This window comes from Hyla sarda, chromosome 3, assembly GCF_029499605.1.
Source record: "Hyla sarda isolate aHylSar1 chromosome 3, aHylSar1.hap1, whole genome shotgun sequence".
Classification (NCBI taxonomy): domain Eukaryota; kingdom Metazoa; phylum Chordata; class Amphibia; order Anura; family Hylidae; genus Hyla; species Hyla sarda.
Window position 1 is genome coordinate 406658755 of NC_079191.1, and position 19849 is coordinate 406678603.

The 19849-nt window shown below is 43.5% G+C and overlaps 1 protein-coding gene across 5 annotated transcripts in view; it reads left to right on the forward strand.

Moving 5' to 3' along the window:
- Positions 1-19849, forward strand: part of THADA (THADA armadillo repeat containing) — a 706980-nt gene that overhangs the window by 592397 nt on the left and 94734 nt on the right. For all 5 annotated transcript variants that reach the window (XM_056568134.1, XM_056568135.1, XM_056568137.1 and 2 more), the window contains one exon: positions 827-958. In XM_056568134.1, coding sequence (XP_056424109.1) covers positions 827-958 — 132 coding nt within the window. The remainder of the gene's footprint in view (positions 1-826; positions 959-19849) is intronic.

Here is a 19849-nt window from a genome sequence, read left to right on the forward strand (position 1 = left end):
ATTGTGAACCGTATGTCAAACACATCATCCGGTTAAGTCTGTTTTGCGTGTTATACGGTTTTGTCCATTTTTTTCCCGTACCCAAAACCGTAGTCTACCACGTTTTCTTGGTCCAGGTGAAAAAACGTATTAAACCGCATATGTTTTTTTTTAACATGGGAGCCAATGGGAACCGTACAGAACCGTATGTGTGTACTTGACTTTGCACAGGTTTTTTTCTTGGAATTTCAATCAAACAAGTGAAACTTTATTCAAAATGGAGTGAAAAGTTTTTTTTTTTTTTTTTTTTAAACGAATGCAACTGGACATCATTTTTCAAACCGTATACGGGTTGAAATTTGTACACATGTTTTTGAGGAATCCGTTTTTCATCAAAAAAACGATAAGGGAACTGTATTGCAAAAACGTGGTGTGCCTGCACCGTAAGAAGGGGAGACGGTTACAGTTATCGGTTCATTCAGAAATATTGTTACTAATAGTATGGTGATATTCACATTTGCTTTGCTGATTTGTCATATTTTAGATGGACCCCATTGATTGTAAGGTTCATAAGATGGGTTCAGAATACACGATCACTGAGGCATGGTGACTGAGTGGTTAGCAGTGGTGCCTTACAGCAACTTGCAAGGAGTTTGTATGTTCTCCCCTTGTTTGTGTGTTTCCTCCCACATTCCCAAACACACTGATAGGTTGATGTGAAGTTTAGATTGAGAGCCCCAATGGGGTGAGGGACTGATGATGACAATCTCTGTACAGTGCTGTGGACTATGTTGGCACTATAAAAATAAAGCTATAGTCTTTTTCTTTTTCTCATGTGTCTTTACAGGTCTTTCGGATACATTACAGCTATGGATGTGTGTACTAAGGCTTCTTCAGTGTGAAGATCTGGAGGTCAGGGATGTTGCTGCCGAAATCATCCACGTGTATCACACTCAGAAGAATAGCCCCTCTGGTACAGGTACGCCCCATGTGAGCAAATTATAGTTCAGATGAATCTTTATTAATACTGATGACAGATGTGAAGAGATACGGTCGTTCTTGTACAGTCTGTGGTATGGTATTCGGGGACGTGAAGTCCTACAAGGGTAAGATGGTCACGGTTGAGCTTCTTCATACGTTGGATGTTAAAAATAATAGTTCTTTGAAGATTGAGGAAAACTAATGTATTTTCTGCCCAATCCACATCAGTTGTAGGGAGAGATCTGTCAATGACAACAAGCTGGGCGGGGGAAGGGAGGAACCACCCACTGGACACCTCTCCTCAAACCCATCAGGTTACACTGGCCACGATTCAATGTAAGATGTGGCTGCGTTGTCTTGCAATGTGATGCTAACTTCTGCTTCAGATAGGGCAGCATGAGTATAATAAAAGCTGTGGGGAATATGAGCTCCCTACCACTGCCTTACATTATAACTCACATTGTGATCCATCTGAATGTCATCTATGTGGCTAAATCAGAATGGCTGGTCAATAATGTTTATTAGAGATTTTTCCCCATCTAGCCCTCTCTAAGGAGTTAACAAATAAATCATCCTTTCTTTCCAGAAACAGCCCCACTCTTGCCCATTGGCTGTCTGTGTTGTTATACCCTTGAGTAAGATGTTATACCCTTTAGTAAAAACTGTTCCGAATGCTGGAGCTGGCACCGGGAGCTTGTGAAGCCATAGCCCCGCCCCCTCATGACAACACGCCCGCCCCCTCAATGCAAGTCTATGGGAGGGGGCCTGAAGGCCATCACGCCCCCTCCCATAGACTTGCATTGAGGGGGTGGGGTGTGACGACATGATGGGCGGGGCTATGACGTCACAAGCTCCCGGCGCCAGCTCCAGCATTCGGAACAATTTGTTCCAAACGCTGAGCAACGGAGTACCCCTTTAAATACCAGTCAGAGCAAATGGGACTCTGTTCATGACTTTTTTGCTAACCTTTTATCATGGTAGGGGGGAACTGCAAAATTATGTTTTTTCTTCTTTGACCCATTGAGTCACATTGGATATTACTGATCAAAGTCCTCTTTATATGGATCTATTAGCGCCATATTATAGACTTCAGACCCCATCCCATAAATGTTGCCCTACCCCTCCAATCTTTGCCGGACTGGCAAACTGTCTAATGTAAGAGGGATTCCTCCCAACTCTTCCCCAACAGATGATGCAGGAGGAAGACAAGAAACAGAGATGTTGCATTTCAACATCTGATCCTTTAGTTTTCCCTGGTTCCCCCCCCCCTGCCCCCTCGATATAGGACACTAAATACTTGCATATAACATATTACAGTAACATACACATATTCCTAGTTGTAAGCAGCCTTATTTAGTTTCTTGTACAGATCTGTACAGTGCTACCGTTTGGATTTATACATGGTGTGTTCCATTTGATGTCATATTTTGGAGGTGTTTTTTTGCCTTAGAATATTTAATCTAGTAACATGTAGCAAGATGGAAACACCATACAGTGGTTTACCATGAGCATGACGCCATATTCAGAAATGGGTGAACTCTGTAGATTCATTTGCACCTGATTTCTTAAAACATGACAGGTTTTGATCAGTCAGGGTCTCAGGGCTTAGACCTCCACCTATTGTTAGATACAGCTGGCTGAAGCACATAGGGAGACTATCTCCTGCACACAGACCGGCTGAGCACCAAGCCACGGAGTGTAGTACACTATTGACAAATAACAGTAAGGGTGTATTCCCATCTCATTACTAGGCTATGTCATCACTCTAAGTGGTTGGAATCTGACCTCTGGGATCTTGAAAAAGAAATGGCAACAGCATTTATACAGCTCTGCCCTTTACAGTTTTTTCTTACACAGAGGTACCTTGGCCACCCGATTGTTCAGGGAACATCAGTCAGCCTCACACATTGCAAAATGGGGGGCCGGGGTACTACCCTGCAGAGCAAGAATGTGAAGGAGCTGCAGCAATAAATTACCTCTGCAGCTCCTTCTTTCTTCAGATCATTGGTGGTCCCAGAGGATAGACCCCCACCAATCATAACATGGTGGAATGCCCTAGAGATATGAGGGCACAAGGCACAAGAATCAAGAGACACAATCTATCAAGACAATAATCTAAAACACTGATTCCATGTCATAAAACAGACAGCCGGAGCTTCACTTAATATTGCTACATTTTCCATTTCTGGCTGTCCAGTTTTGGATTCCGTGAGCGAAACCCATCAGCATGAAGGATGTAACACCTTCCAGCTGGTATACAGCATGGGGAGGCGAAGGAAACACAAAATGAGCGTTCTAAAAGTTACACAACACAACTATTTTTTTTTCTTAATCCTTAATGCACTGTGAAAAAAAAAACTGCAAAATAGTTCCTAGGTATAGGTTCGCATTTTGGCTGTATCTGAAACATGTAGGCAGTGGGTGGACATTATAACAGTAAAAACCTAGTTATTTTTCCAGATGTTTTAGCTCCGTTCCCTGTCACACTTGTCCCAGAATAATACTGCACTCATTTCAGAAAAGCATATACACATCCAAAATTCATTAAGCCTTCATAAACCGTCCAGACGTGGCAGAGAGAATGGGAAAATGAGCGGACTGAAGACTGGAGAAGACTGGATTTAGACGGGAAATTCTGCAGAGACTTTTTTCTTTTGCTCTAGTCCAGCGGTCTCAAACTGTGGCCCTCCAGCCGTTGGTTGTCCGGGTTGTTGGGAGTTGAAGTTTTGCTGAAGTGCCACAGTTTGAGACCACTGTTCTAGTCGAATATTTATAAAACCATCTTTAAAGCGTACCTGTAAGATCCACAAAAAAAACAAAACAATAATATATTACTCAGTACCTAATCCTGACTGTACATCTAATTTTTATACCTCTATCACCTATATTTCTAACTAGCTGAGTACCCGGCATTGCCCGGTTTTTCCTTCCTAACCCTTGTTGTGGAGGAAAATCAACAAAGGAGGAAGCTTTTGACTTCATATCCCATCCTATATTGTTGTCATATCCCGTCCTCCTATCCCGACCTTCTATCCCGTCCTCCTATCCCGTCCTCCTATCTCGACCTCATATCCCATCCTTATATCCCGTCCCCATAGCCCGTCCCCATATCCTGTCCCTTATCCTGACCTCATATCCCATCCTACTATCTCAACCTCATATCACGACCTAATATCTGAAGGGCCACAGTTTGAGACCACAGTACAGTTCTAGTCAAATATTTATAAAACCATCTTTTAAGTGTACCTGTCAGATCCCACAAAAAAAAGAACAATAATATAATATATTATTCAGTACCTAATCCTGACCATGTACATCTAATTTTTATGCCTCTATCACCTATATTTATTACTATCTGAGTACCCGGCATTGCCCGGTTTTCCTTCCTAATCCTTGTTGGGGAGGAAAATCCACAAAGGAGGAAGCTTTTGACTTCATATCCCATCTTCATATATTGTTGTCATATCCCAACCTCATATCCTGACCTCAAATCCCGACCTTCTATCCCGTCCTCCTATCCCGTCCTCCTATCTCGACCTCATTTACCGTCCTCCTATCCCGACCTCATATCCTGTCCTCATATCCTGACCTCCTATCCAGTCCTCATATCCCATCCTCCTATCTCAACCTCATATCCCAACATCATATCCTGTCCTTATATCCCGTCCTCATCCCGACATCATATCCCCACCTCATATCCAGACTTCATATCTGTTATGATATGCGCTCTGGCCGCACATGCCGGCCGTGAGTGCATGGCCCCGTTTTCCTCTGCTGCCGGGGGGGATGGGATTCGCATTGCGGGATGCGCCTGCATGGGAATCCCAGCCCATCACTCACGTACTGTTCCTCCTGCCTTCTCCTCAGTCTCTATGCTTCGGCGAGCATGTCCCCGTCCCCTAGGGTGCGCGTGCCGGAGCTCTGAGATTTAAAGGGGCAGTGCGCCCATTAATTAACACCTGTGGCCAGTTCATTAATTCCTTCACCTCCCTCACTTCCCTGCTGGATCTTTGTTGCCCTAGTGCCTCAGAGAAAGCGTTCCTGAGTATTGCCTTGCTGTGTATCGTACCCTTTGTTTTGTGACCTTACCCTGCTCCTTTGCCGCCTGCCTACTGACCACTTGCTACCTTCCTGACTACGCTACTGTGCCGCCTGCCTTGACCTCCTGCTATCCTGACTACGAGCTGCCTTATCCCACCTGTGCCTCGAATTTCCTCAGCCGCCTGTGTGTTCGAGCCATGTCAGGGGTAGCGACCTGGGTGCCGCTCTGGTGAAAGCCAGCGGCACCTTAGACTCCGCTCCCTGGTACGGTCCGTATCATCTGCCATATAGGTCCAGCAGATCCACTTACTCCAGTGTTCCAGTCTACTGAAACGTGAGTGTTACAATATCCCGACCTCATATCCTGTCCTCATACCCCATCCTTATGTCCCATCCTCATATTCTGTCCTCAGGTGGGACTGATTTGTGATGAAGATATTGTAAGCTGAAAATAGAAGGGGATGTGGCTTTGTGGGACTGGGTGTGTTTTGCAATTTGCATATATTTTTATTTGACTTATTAGTAATGTGTACCAAGTATTATTGAAATATCTCCAGCCGTACGGAAGTTATGTGGGAACATACATTTCCCATAGATTTGCATGGGACTTTAAACTAAAACCCCAACCCTCACAAATAGAGGTAGTTAAGGGTTAAATGAACTATCCTATATCTTAAGTGGACATATAAGTAACATGTGACCAAGTATTATGGAAATATCTCCAGCCGTTTGGAAGTTATGCAGTAATATATATTTCCCATAGACTTGTATGGGACTTTAAACAAAAACCCAGACCCTGGCAAATGGGGGTGAGTAAGGGTTAAATTACCTATCCTTTGTTTGTTGTTGATATATAAGTAACATGTGTGCCAAGTTTCATGTTAATATCTTTAGCCGTTCGGACATGATGCTGGAACATACACACATACATTCACACACATTGGGGTATATTTATCAAAGCTGTCTAAGTCCTGCATCAATATAGACCAAACTACAGAGGGTTAGGCCGGTCTATTGTGCGCCTAATTTATCAAAAGGTGCACAGTTCTTGATAAATTCTGTGCACAGACTGCATGATCTATGCTTTAGACTGTATTTAAACCTGCTCCAGCATGGTCTGACATTTCGGCGTACTTTCAGCCCATGCGACTTGTCGCTGAAAAGTCTCTTTTGATAAATTCAGCACCAATGCATTTTTCCCTCTAAAATAGACTAAAATGCATCATGTTCTAAAAATCCTCTAAAGCAAAAGTCGCAGAAAAGTTGCACATATTTAGACTGCGACTTTCTGTGCGAAAAACTTAGACAGGAAAAACCAGTCTAAATCTTTTGATAAATATCCCCCTCTGAGTTTTACATATATATATATATATATATATATATATATATATATATATATAGATTAACTAGCTGAGTACCCGGCGTTGCCCGGTTTTTCCTTCCTAATCCTTGTTGTGGAGGAAAATTAACAAAGGAGGAAGCTTTTGACTTCATATCCAGTCCTCATAAATTGTTGTCATATCCCAACCCCATATCCCGGTCCTCCTATCCCGGTCCTCCTATCCCGGGCCTCCTATCCCAACCCCGTATCCCGTCCTCCTATCCAATCCTCCTATCCCATCCTCCTATCCCGACCTGTAATATGTGTACCAGGTATTGAAATATCTCCATCCGTACTGAAGTTATGTGAGAACATACATTTCCCATTGATTTGCATGAGATTTTAAACAAAAACCCTGACCCTCACAAATGGGGGTAGTTAAGGGTTAAATTAACTATCCTATATTTTAAGTGGACATATAAGTAACATGTGACCAAGTATTATCGAAATATCTCCAGCCATTTGGAAGTTATGCAGTAACATATATTTCCCATAGACTTGTATGGGATTTAAACAAAAACCCCGCCCCTGGCAAATGGGGGTGAGTAAGGGTTAAATCACCTATCCTATGTTTGTTGCTGACATATAAGTAACATGTGTGCCAAGTTTCATGTTAATATCTTCAGCGGTTTGGACGTGATGCTGGAACATACACACGCATACATACACACACACACACACATTGAGTTTTATATATATATGTATATATATATATATATATATATATATATATATATATAGATATAAACGTTTTTGGATCTGACCGTGCCCAGTTAAGCTGGCATCTCCCCATATATACCTAGATCCAGTGTTCCCAATGAGTGGAGGTGATTGTGCAGAAGCTAGAGGGTTTCCATCTCCAAAAGTGAAGTAATAATCTATTATACTTGGCCTATGACCTGTTGATACAGTATAGATCTGTACATATACTTAACTTATTAACAGAACAGACGTGCAGCGTGACATGCCTGGAAATCCCCGAGAATTCCAATGCTGCAGTCTACAGACCGGAGCGGACATGTTACCCTCTTCATGATATTCTGTTCCAGTGTAAAGTGTCATCGAGTAGACATAATAAAGGGTTTGCTCAACCTATTGTATTAAATAAGAAAATAGCTGCCTACCTGCTGTGACTGACTATACAAAATGTGCCACCCTCTTCTGTATTACAGCTGTAACTCATGAGAAAAAGAGAAAAGTGACAATTATACATGTAAAATATTAAAGTGAGGATGCACTGTAGTCAAAATAGATTTGTGAGTAGTATTGATAACCTTCATACAGAGTATCAGCGTATTGCACAGCGCTTTACAGTTGGAATAAAGAACAAGCAAAACAAATGAACAAACCATGAGACAAAAGGAGAGAGGTCCCTGAGCTTACACTCTACAGGAGAGAGGACCCTGCACGTAAGAGATTACACTCTACAGGAGAGAGGACCCTGCACGTAAGAGATTACACTCTACAGGAGAGAGGACCCTGTACATAAGAGCTTACACTCTACAGGAGAAAGGACCCTGCACGTAAGAGCTTACACTCTACAGGAGAGAGGACCCTGCCCATAAGAGCTTACACTCTACAGGAGAGAGGACCCTGCACGTAAGAGATTACACTCTACAGGAGAGAGGACCCTGTACATAAGAGCTTACACTCTACAGGAGAGAGGACCCTGTACATAGGAGACTACACTCTACAGGAGAGAGGACCCTGTACATAAGAGATTACCCTCTACAGGAGAGAGGACCCTGTACATAAGAGATTACCCTCTACAGGAGAGAGGACCCTGTACATAAGAGCTTACACTCTACAGGAGAGAGGATCCTGTACATAGGAGACTACACTCTACAGGAGAGAGGTCCCTGTACATAAGAGATTACCCTCTACAGGAGAGAGGACCCTGTACATAAGAGAATACACTCTACAGGAGAGAGGACCCTGTACATAAGAGATTACCCTCTACAGGAGAGAGGACCCTGTACATAAGAGAATACACTCTACAGGAGAGAGGACCCTGTACATAAGAGATCACACTATACAGGAGAGAGGACCCTGTACATAAGAGATTACACTCTACAGGAGAGAGCACCCTGCATGTAAGAGCTTACACTCTACAGGAGAAAGGACCCTGTACATAAGAGCTTACACTCTACAGGAGAGAGGACCCTGTACATAAGAGCTTACACTCTACAGGAGAGAGGACTCTGTACATAAGAGCTTACACTCTACAGGAGAGAGGACTCTGTACATAAGCGCTTACACTCTACAGGAGAGAGCACCCTGCACGTAAGCGCTTACACTCTACAGGAGAGAGGACCCTGTACATTAGAGCTTACACTCTACAGGAGAGAGGACCCTGTACATAAGAGCTTACACTCTACAGGAGAGAGCACCCTGCACGTAAGAGCTTACACTACAGGAGAGAGGACCCTGTACATTAGAGCTTACACTCTACAGGAGAGAGGACCCTGTACAAAAGAGCTTACACTCTACAGGAGAGAGGACCCTGCCCATAAGAGCTTACACTCTACAGGAGAGAGGACCCTGTCCATAAGATCTTACACTCTACAGGAGAGAGGACCCTGCCCATAAGAGCTTACACTCTACAGGAGAGAGGACCCTGTCCATAAGAGCTTACACTCTACAGGAGAGAGGACCCTGTCCATAAGAGATTACACTCTACAGGAGAGAGGACCCTTTCCATAAGAGCTAACACTGTACAGGAGAGAGGACCCTGTACAAAAGAGCTTACACTGTACAGGAGAGAGGACCCTGTACAAAAGAGCTTACACTGTACAGGAGAGAGGACCCTGTCCATAAGAGATTACCCTCTACAGGAGAGAGGACCCTGTACATAAGAGCTTACCCTCTACAGTAGAGAGGACCCTGCCCATAAGAGCTTACCCTCTACAGGAGAGAGGACCCTGTACATAAGAGCTTACCCTCTACAGGAGAGAGGACCCTGCCCATAAGAGCTTACACTCTACAGGAGAGAGGACCCTGCCCATAAGAGCTTACACTATACAGAAGAAAGGTCCTAGAGTACCCGCAATAGGATAAAAGCTGCATGAATCCAAAAACATATGGCTTAAGGGGTTTTCCAAGACCATGAAAAAATGTGCAAAGAGAGGAAAGATGATAAAATAACAAAAGACCCATTACTCACCTGGTAAATCCCCCACCACTCCAGCACCCAGGTTCTGATGTTCCTTGTTTGTTTACTTGGTTGCAGCGATAATGTCCCCCTATATACAGTACTCAATTATGGTCCCCCTATATACAGTACCCAATAATGTTCCCCTATATACAGTACTCAACAATGTGCCCCTATATACAGTACCCAATAATGTCCCCCTATATACAGTACTCAATTATGGTCCCCCTATATACAGTACCCAATAATGTTCCCCTATATACAGTACCCAACAATGTGCCCCTATATACAGTACCCAATAATGTGCCCCTATATACAGTACCCAATAATGTGCCCCTATATACAGTACCCAATAATGTGCCCCTATATACAGTTCCCAATAATGCGCCCCTATATACAGTACCCAATAATGTGCCCCTATATACAGTACACAATAATGTGCCCCTATATACAGTACCCAATAATGGGCCCCTATATACAGTACCCAATAATGGGCCCCTATATACAGTACCCAATAATGTGCCCCTATATACAGTACCCAATAATGTGCCCCTATATACAGTACACAATAATGTGCCCCTATATACTGTACCCAATAATGTGCTCCTGTATACAGTTTCCAATAATGTGCCCCTATATACAGTACCCAATAATGTACCCCTATATACTGTACCCAATAATGTGCCCCTATATACAGTTTCCAATAATGTACCCCTATATACAGTACCCAATAATGTGCCCCTATATACTGTACCCAATAATGTGCCACTATATACAGTACCCAATAATGTGCTCCTATATACTCTACCAAATAATGTGCCCCTATATACAGTACCCAATAATGTGCTCCTATATACTGTACCCAATAATGTGCCCCTGTATACAGTACCCAATAATGTGTCCCTATATACAGTACCCAATAATGTGCCCCTATATACTGTACCCAATAATGTGCTCCTGTATACAGTTCCCAATAATGTGCCCCTATATACTGTACCCAATAATGTGCTCCTATATACTCTACCCAATAATGTGCCCCTATATACAGTACCCAATAATGTGCTCCTATATACTGTACCCAATAATGTGCCCCTGTATACAGTACCCAATAATGTGTCCCTATATACAGTACCCAATAATGTGCCCCTATATACAGTACCCAATAATGTGCCCCTATATACAGTACCCAAGTGACGGTTGCAGCCAATAAATAGTGCTTGATTAGAATGGAAGAGCGCTTACCTGACTATCGCTCCATTCAAACAGTAGCATTAGGGACCTTCATTCTGTGATTGGTGGGGGTCCCAGCAGTCAGGTGATAATTTGACAACATGGGAAAACCAATATCTAGCCACAATAGTACAATGCAGACAGCTCCTTCCGCTACCATCACAGCACCTGTGCACGGACTGGGCGGTGGCGCTCCCCGCCGTAAACAGCAAAGGAACAACGGAATTGTCCAGCAGATAGGTACGGTGTTAACACGGATCTTCTTTATTATGGTAGGATCAACAGGAATATTCGTGTTTGCACCATATCTTTCTGCTGGACAATTCCTTTAATGTCTATAACCACGGTCTGAATGTTGTCGGACTAGGTCACTGGACTGTAGTAAGGAGATCTTTATGCAGAAGCTAAAGGGTAAACCCATTGAGCGGGTGATACTAGTACAGGCCGCCGTAATCATGACAAATAATGTTATACAGTCTGCACTAGATTAATATTCCTGCTTCCTGTCCTTGCAGCGCACCCACCAAAGTCTAAGATCTCCCCATTCCAACCAGGATGGTGATTTACTGAATGTATCCATATTATCAGATTAATGCCCCATTGTTTCCAATGCAATTACCGTGATTCATGAAGGTAAAGGTCCCATGCCAGCGCTCCAATAATATATCACCAATCAGATGAAAATTACCAATTAAACTTAAGTGCATTATCTTCCAATTTGGCAATGGCTGGGGTGATGAAATGAGGCACCGCAGAGAGTCCAGCAATTGTTTTTTGTATTCATACAATTCATTGTAGATGTCATTGTGGACCATTGTGTGCGTGGTGACACTAATACTTAGCGGCAGTGTTTGTGAAGGTGTGTTGGTGTTTTGTTCTTTTCATGCCTACAGATCCAAACTTAGCAAAAATAGCCCTGTAAATTGCTCACATTGTCTGAAAGCAGCTAGCACAGGTAACAGGCCATGCTTCCTACAGAGTCATGGACAGGAGGCCATACATGTAAGTCCCTGGGGTTCTGTAATATGTGCCACTGTATGGGCTCATATGACAATGCTTATTGATTACAATACATTGGTAAAATAGCGCCCAATAGGGCATGCCAGAGTTTTCTTAAGAGGAGACCATTGTATGAAATTGGCGACCTATCGTGGCATAGTATACATACATACATACATAGTGAGGGGAAAAAAGTATTTAGTCAGCTACCAATTGTGCAAGTTCTCCCACTTAATAAGATGAGAGGCCTGTAATTTTCATCATAGGTATACCTCAACTATGAGAGACACAATGAGAAAAAAAAATCCATAAAATCACATTGTCTGATTTTTAAAGAATGTATTTGCAAATTATGGTGGAAATTAGAGTAGTAAACCTGATAACAAAAATCTAAGGTTTTTGGGGGGAGTGCTATTTAAAACATAACTTTTAATGTTTCTGATAAAATAACACCCAAAATTTGATTCCATCACCAATTCTAAAAAATGCGACACAGGATCCGTTTGGATCACCACCCATCCGATGGATTTATCAAATGTCTCAAAGATATCTCATATGTATGTCAGATATTCTCATCAAATGTCTCAAAAATATCTCAATAGTATATCAATTGTTCTCTACGCGTTTCTACTCCCATTCGGAGCATCCTCAGGAGAAGCTATGAATATACAGATACCACACAAGTGAAACTGAGTATCATATATAACAATAAAGATGTCATATGCTCATAGAGATAGCATTGTTAGATGATGGGTAAATGGCATATTAATTCTGCATGCCATCCCACGGGTGTGATCGTAGCCAGCAGTCCAATGGAGAGATACAGGTATTACAATACTCTCCGTTGTTGCAGACACGGTTTGCTGAACGTGATGCCGATCACAGGATCCCGGAGTGTGCGCAACCCGCAGTGGCGGGGAGCCGGAATAAGTCTAACCGGCTTGAGGTGAGTGCAGAGAAACCGGTTAGACTTATTCCGGCTCCCCGCTACTGCGGGTTGCACACACTCCGGGATCCTGTGATCGGCATCACGTTCAGCAAACCCTTTGTTAGCAATGACAGAGGTCAAACATTTTCTGTCTTCACAGGGTTTTCACACACTGTTGCTGGTATTTTGGCCCATTCCTCCATGCAGATCTCCTCTAGAGCAGTGATGTTTTGGGGCTGTCGCTGGGCAACACAGATTTTCAACTCCCTCCAAAGGTTTTCTATGGGGTTGAGATCTGGAGACTGGCTAGGCTACTCCAGGACCCTGAAATGCTTCTTTCAAAGCCACTCCTTCGTTGCCTGGGCGGTGTGTTTGGGATCATTGTCTTGCTGAAAGACCCAGCCACGTTTCATCTTCAATGTCCTTGCTGATGGAAGGAGGTTTTCACTCAAAATCTCACTATACATGGCCCCATTCATTCTTTCCTTTACACAGATCAGTTGTCCTTGTCCCTTTGCAGAAAAACAGCCCCAAAGCATGATGCTTCCACCCAGTAGGTATGGTGTTCTTTGGATGCAACTCAGTATTGTTTCTCCTCCAAACACGACGAGTTATGTACCAAAAAGTTCTACTTTGGTTTCATCTGACTATATGATATTCTCCCAATACTCTTCTGGATCATCCAAATGCTCTCTAGCAAACTTCTGACTGGCCCGGACATGTACTGGCTTAAGCAGGGGGACACGTCTGGCACTGCATGATTTGAGTCCCTGGCGACGTAGTGTGTTACTGATGGTAGCCTTTGTTACTTTAGTCTCAGCTCTCTGCAGGTCATTCACTAGGTCCCCCTGTGTGGTTCAGGGATTTTTACTCACCGTTCTCATGATCTTTTCGACACCACGGGGTGGAGCCCCAGATCGAGGGAGATAATCAGTGGTCTTGTATGTCATCCATTTTCTAATAATTGCTCCCACAGTTGATTTCTTCACACCAAGCTGCTTGCCTATTGCAGATTCAGTCTTCCCAGCCTGGTGCAGGTCTACAATTTTGTTTCTGGTGTCCTTCGACAGCTCTTTGGTCTTGGCCATAGTGGAGTTTGAAGTGTGACTGTTTGAGGTTGTGGACAGGTGTCTTTTATACTGATAAGTTTAAACAGGTGCCATTAATACAGGTAACGAGTGGAGGGCAGAGGAGACTCTTAAAGAAGTTGTTACAGGTCTGTGAGAGCCAGAAATCTTGCTTGTTTGAAGGTGACCAAATACTTATTTTCCACCATTTTTTTCTCATTATGTCTCTCATAGTTGAGGTATACCTATGGTGAAAATTACAGCCCTCTCATCTTTTTAAGTGGGAGAACTTGCACAGTTGGTGGCTGACTAAATACACCGCTCAAAAAAATAAAGGGAACATGTAACCAGCACAATGTAACTCCAAGTCAATCACGCTTCTGTGAAAGCACACTGTCCACTCAGGAAGAAACACTGATTATCAATCAATTTCACATGCATGTGGTAGCATGAGATGAAGTCTACAACCCACACAAGTGGCTCAGGTAATGCAGCTCATCCAGGATGGCACATCAATGCGAGCTGTGGCAAGAAGGTTTACTGTGTCTGTCAGCGTAGTGTCCCGAGCATGGGAGCACTACCAGGAGACAGGCCAGTACATCAGGAGACATGGAAGACAACCCCAGCAGCAGGCAACAACCCAGCAGCAGAACCGCTACCTTCACCTTTGTGCAAGGAGGAGCAGGAGTAGCACTGACAGAGCCCTGCAAAATGACCTCCCGCAGGCTACAAATGTGCATGTGTCCACTCAAACTGTCAGAAACAGACTCCATGAGGGTGGTATGAGGGCCCGACGTCCACAGGTGGGGGTTGTGCTTACAGCCTGACAGCATGCAGGACATTTGGCATTTCCCAAAGAACATCAAGATTGGCAAATTCGCCACTGGCGCCCTGTGCTCTTCACAGATGACAGGAGGTTCACACTGAGCACATGTGACAGACGTGACAGAGTCTGAAGACTCCATGGAGAACGTTCTGCTGCCTGCAGCATCTTCCAGCATGACCGTTTTTTCGGTGGGTCAGAAATGGTGTGGGGTGGCATTTCTTTTGGGGCCGCACAGCCCTCCATGTGCTTGCCAGAGGTAGCCTGACTGCCATTAGGTACCAAGATGAGATCCACAGACCCCTTGTGAGACCATATGCTGGTGCGGTTGGCCCTGGGTTTCTCCTAATGCAAGACAATGCTAGACCTCATGTGGCTGGAGTGTGTCAGCAGTTGATGCTATGGACTGGCCCACCCATTCCCTAGACCTTAATCCGATTGAGCAAATCTGGGACATCATGTCTCGCTCCATCCACCAACGCCACGTTGCACCACAGACTGTCCAGGTGTTGTTGGATGCTTTAGTCCAGGTCCGGAAAGACATCCCTCAAGAGACCATCCGCCATCTCATCAGGAGAATGCCCAGGCATTGTAGGGAGGTCATACGGGCACGTGGAGGCCACACACACTACTGAGCCTCATTGTGACTTATTTTAAGGACATTACATTAAAGTTGGATCAGTCTGTAATGTGGTTTTCCCACTTTGATTTTGAGTGTGACTCCATATCCAGACCTCCATGGGTTGATAAATTTGATATATACCTATTCAGTTCCTTAAATGGACAGAGATGTCAGCAGAGAGCACTGTTCTTGTGATGTCAGCAGAGAGCTCTGTGTTCCAAAAAGAAAATAATTTCCTCTGTAGTATTCAGCAGCTAAAAAGTACTGGAAGGATTAAGATTTTTTATTAGAAGCAATTTAAAAATCTGTTTAACTTTCTGGCACCAGTTGATTTAAAAAAAAATTAAAAAGTTTACCACCGGAGTAGCCCTTTAATTTTCTCAGAGGAGACTGGAGAAAACCTTTTGTGGGAACTGCTTGTAACTATGAGCCCCCAATAAGGACTTTTCCCGGATGATGCTAGTTGCAAGTAGGGGGGAATCTGTCAGCAATGTACCATGCTGAGGGCTGCAGATATGGGCAGATAAAGAAATAAAACAAATCCTACCTGTCTCTTAGCTGATGGCTGTTTGCAAAAAATTATATTTTCTTTCCAAGCTTAATAGTCGTAGAGGCCGGGGCTGAGCTGCAGCATGCATGCCTCCTCTCTCCCTGCTCTGCATGATTGATGTGCAGGGTTTGACTTCCAACACTGATCCCTGTATATCATTCATACAGGGAAGGGTGGGGGAGAAAGGAGACATGCATGCTGCAGCTCAGCCCAGCCTCTCCGTCTCTTAAGCTTGGAAAGAAAATATGATTTTATGACTTTGCAAATAGCCATCAGCTAAAAGACAGGTATCCGCCTCAAATGTCACATACAGTGTCCCTCAGATTATCCACAATGTCCAGATCATTGAATATAAGGAAGCATATGTAACACAGAACACAATTTAGTATTTCAGAGCTGTGAGGCCTTGCAGATAAAAGCACTATGGCATCTGAATGTCATTATATATAAGGACTATCTTAGGTGAATGGGCTTGTCTAAATTCTTCCTTGACGATATTAGATCGGGCATGTTGAATTTTAGTGCCCGATTCTTTTGTTCTTAAAGGGGTACTCCGCTGCCTCAGCGTTCGGAACATTTTCTTCCGAATGTTTGGAGCAGGCGACAGAGGTTGTTACATCATGGCCATGCCCCTTGTGATGTCACGCCCCCTCAATGGAAGTCTATGGAAGGGACTTGCATAGACTTGCATCGAGGGGGTGTGATGTCTCAAGGGGTGACGTCACACGTCAGGTGCTGCACAGAGATTGCGGGCCCCCGCGATCAGACATCTTGGAGCGGAGTTCCCCTTTAAAGGAAATCTGTCACCAGTGTCACCTGCACTAACTTGTCTGTACCGACAGAGAGTGCAAGTGACATCGATGACAGCAGTATTCCCCTTGTCCCGTTCTCTGGGAGGGATCTCCGTTAATCTTGGCCATTAGCTCCAGCTCCGTGCACCCGACTTGGGGCATGGGCGGAGGTTAGTGACACCCCAAGCCGCTGCTGCTCTCTGCTGGGTCTCACGCTAAACTCCGCCCGTGCCCCAAGTCGGGTGCCTGGAGCTGGAGCTAATGGCCAAGACTACCGGAGATCCCCGCCATGGAACGGGACAAGGGGAACACCACTGTCATCAGTGTCACCTGTACTATCTGTTGGTACTGACAGGTAAGTGCAGGTGACACTGGTGACAGATTTCATTTAAGGGAGATAAGCAACCACCAAGAAGTACATTAGAATTCATGTTGGATGAAATAGCTGTCAGCCGAATGAGCATTTGGTCGCTAGCTATTGAAGGTGTATAGCCATATTTACTCTAAGCCCAGCTGTATATGAGCCTCACCATTGCCCAAGCAGATTGCTAAGGGCACCATGCCTTGGGTTACTGCATTTGGTTTCCCACTTACTCTTAGGATTTTAGAATTTCTACATAGAGTTGTAGATGGACAACGTCTTTGAAGGATCATGAATGTTCTTTGTCATCACTCTATAGAATGTAAATGTTATAGATATGAGACACCACCATTTTCTTCTCCATAGTTCTGTGTAATGTGCCGACAAGTGCCAAAATAGCGTATCCAAGGAATCTTAAGACGGCTGGCTTGTGTTTGATTAAATGTTTTTCTTCAAAGCCCTCGCATGCAAGTTCAAGTTACTGAACCCAGATGAATACATAACACTCTGCATAATAACTGCTACAGATTGCCTTGGCCAGGGGAGTATCGGCTTTCGCCCGCACTATTTGTTTTTCTTTCGGAGTTTCACTTATTTGTACAGTCTTGGCTTTGACCATAATGTAATTTCAAGTTATGACAACTCTTCCAGCTTTCCCTATTTTGGACTTAAATCCTCTGATTTCTCACTTATTGTGTGTGGGATATATAGTCTTTAATAGAAAAGAGGGGGGGGGGGAATATTCAAAGAATTGTGTTTTTACTGCATTTTTTTTTTGCGCCTCTAAGAGTGTTAACTGTGCCTCATTTTCAGAAGTGTGTTTGGTCTTTTAGAAATTTGAGGATTCTTTTAAATACGTTTTTAAATGAATTTCCATTTCCTTTGTTTAGTTTAAAAGGGTTTCCTGAGACTTTTTGTAAATATTGGGCTATCCTCAGGATAAGCCATCAATATCTAGTCAGTCGGCATCTGACACCCGGCACCACTACCCATTAGCTGTTTGCCAGAACCACATCATCCATCTATAGAGGAAAAAGAGCTGGAAGCAGACAGCTCCATATATTGTGTAGTGGCCATGCTGGGTTACTGCAGCTCAGCTCCAATTGATGTAAATAGAAGTTAAAGGGGTACACTGGTGGAAACCTTTTTTTTTTTTTTTTAAATCAACTGATGCCAGAAAGTTACAGATTTGTAAATTACTTCTATTAAAAAATCTTAAACCTTCCAGTACTTATTAGCGGCAGTATACTGCAGAAGAAAGTCTTTTCATTTTGGATTTCTTTTCTGTCACGACCACAGTGCTCTTTGTTGACACCTCTGTCCATGTCAGGAACTGTCCAGAGCAGGAGAAAATCCCCATAGCAAACATATGCTGCTCTGGACAGTTCCTGACATGGACAGAGGTGTCAGCAGAGAACACTGTGGTCGTGACAGAAAAGAAATCCAAAAAGAAAATAATTTCCTCTGTAGTATGCAGCTGCTAATAAGTACTGGAAGGATTAAGATTTTTTTTTATAGAAGTAATTTACGAATCTGTTTAACTTTCTGGCATCAGTTGATTTAAAAAGAAAAAGTTTTCCCCCGGAGTATCCCTTTAAGTTGCAGTAACCCAGCACGGCCACTACACACTCTGGCAAACAGCTGATTGGTGGGGGTGCTGGTCACATATTGATGACATCTGAAGAATAGGCCACCAATAAAAAAAAGTCCTGGAAATAATACATAATGTATTGGATTTACTAAATAGAACAGTATAGTCATAGTCCCTGATGCAGCCACCAGTGTAAAGAATAGTTGTTTTCTTTCCCATAGACCTATATGTATTTATTTTACTCTGGAAAACATCTATTGTTTACACTCATGGCTGCATCAGGAAGTAAGTAAAAAATAAAATGATATATATAAAATTGTATTATGAATATGCTAATAGAGTGGCACACTGTATTATTGGTGTGATTACAGAATTTGGTACTTAGTCAAAAAAGAGGACAACTGCACAGCAGTAACATATGGCTGCAGCATTAGACTACACAAGGTTTGTTTGTAGTCTGTTACCATGGAGACACAAAGGGGGGGGAAAAAGGGTAAAGAAATGTATAAAAAATGTTTTTTTTGGATAGCTGTTCAATTACTTTTTAAAGGGGTACTCCGCCCCTAGAAATCTTATCCCCTATCCAAAGGATAGGGGATAAGATGTCTGATTGTGGGGATTACGCCACTGGGACCCCCGCGATCTCCTGCATGCCACCCTGGCATTCTGAATGTTTTGTTCCAAACGCTGGGTTCGGGGCCGCGACCTCACGCCCCCTCGTAACGTCATGCCACGCCCCCTCCATTCATGTCTATGGGAGGGGGCGTGATGGCCCCTGGATGAGATCGTGGGGGTTCCCAGCGGGGAGACCCCCTCAATCAGACATCTTATACCCTATCCTTTGGATAGGGGATAAGATGTCTAGGGGCGGAGTGCCCCTTTAATTTTAGGTGAGGCACTGGAGTAAGGAAATACATGTTGCAAATATTAATATAGTGAGTGTTCCAGACCCACAAAAAGAAAAAAGAGCATATGTACTGTATAGTGATGGAAGGTGCTGAATACTTTTAATACTGAATGGGGCTTTTCACTGATATCTGTTCTCTGTTCACTGAGTACCGTAGCTTTTACACTTCCATTACTATAATGCAGACGTGTCAAGAGTTTTGATAAGTGCTGAGACCCCCGGTCATTACTAAACTGAGCCAGGAGAAGGGTGTTGCTGCACTTTATTCCTGGCTCATTGCTCAGTCCCATCTCATTGCAGGTGATGGTTCCATTATAAATCTATATTTAAAATAATCCTGAAATCTTTCAGTTTTTAGTTTTGCTACTAGGCTGTAAAGTGTACAGTATTACAATGAGTTGACACCAGTGTATAGATGAGACTGAATCTTCACAATAGCTGAAGCTC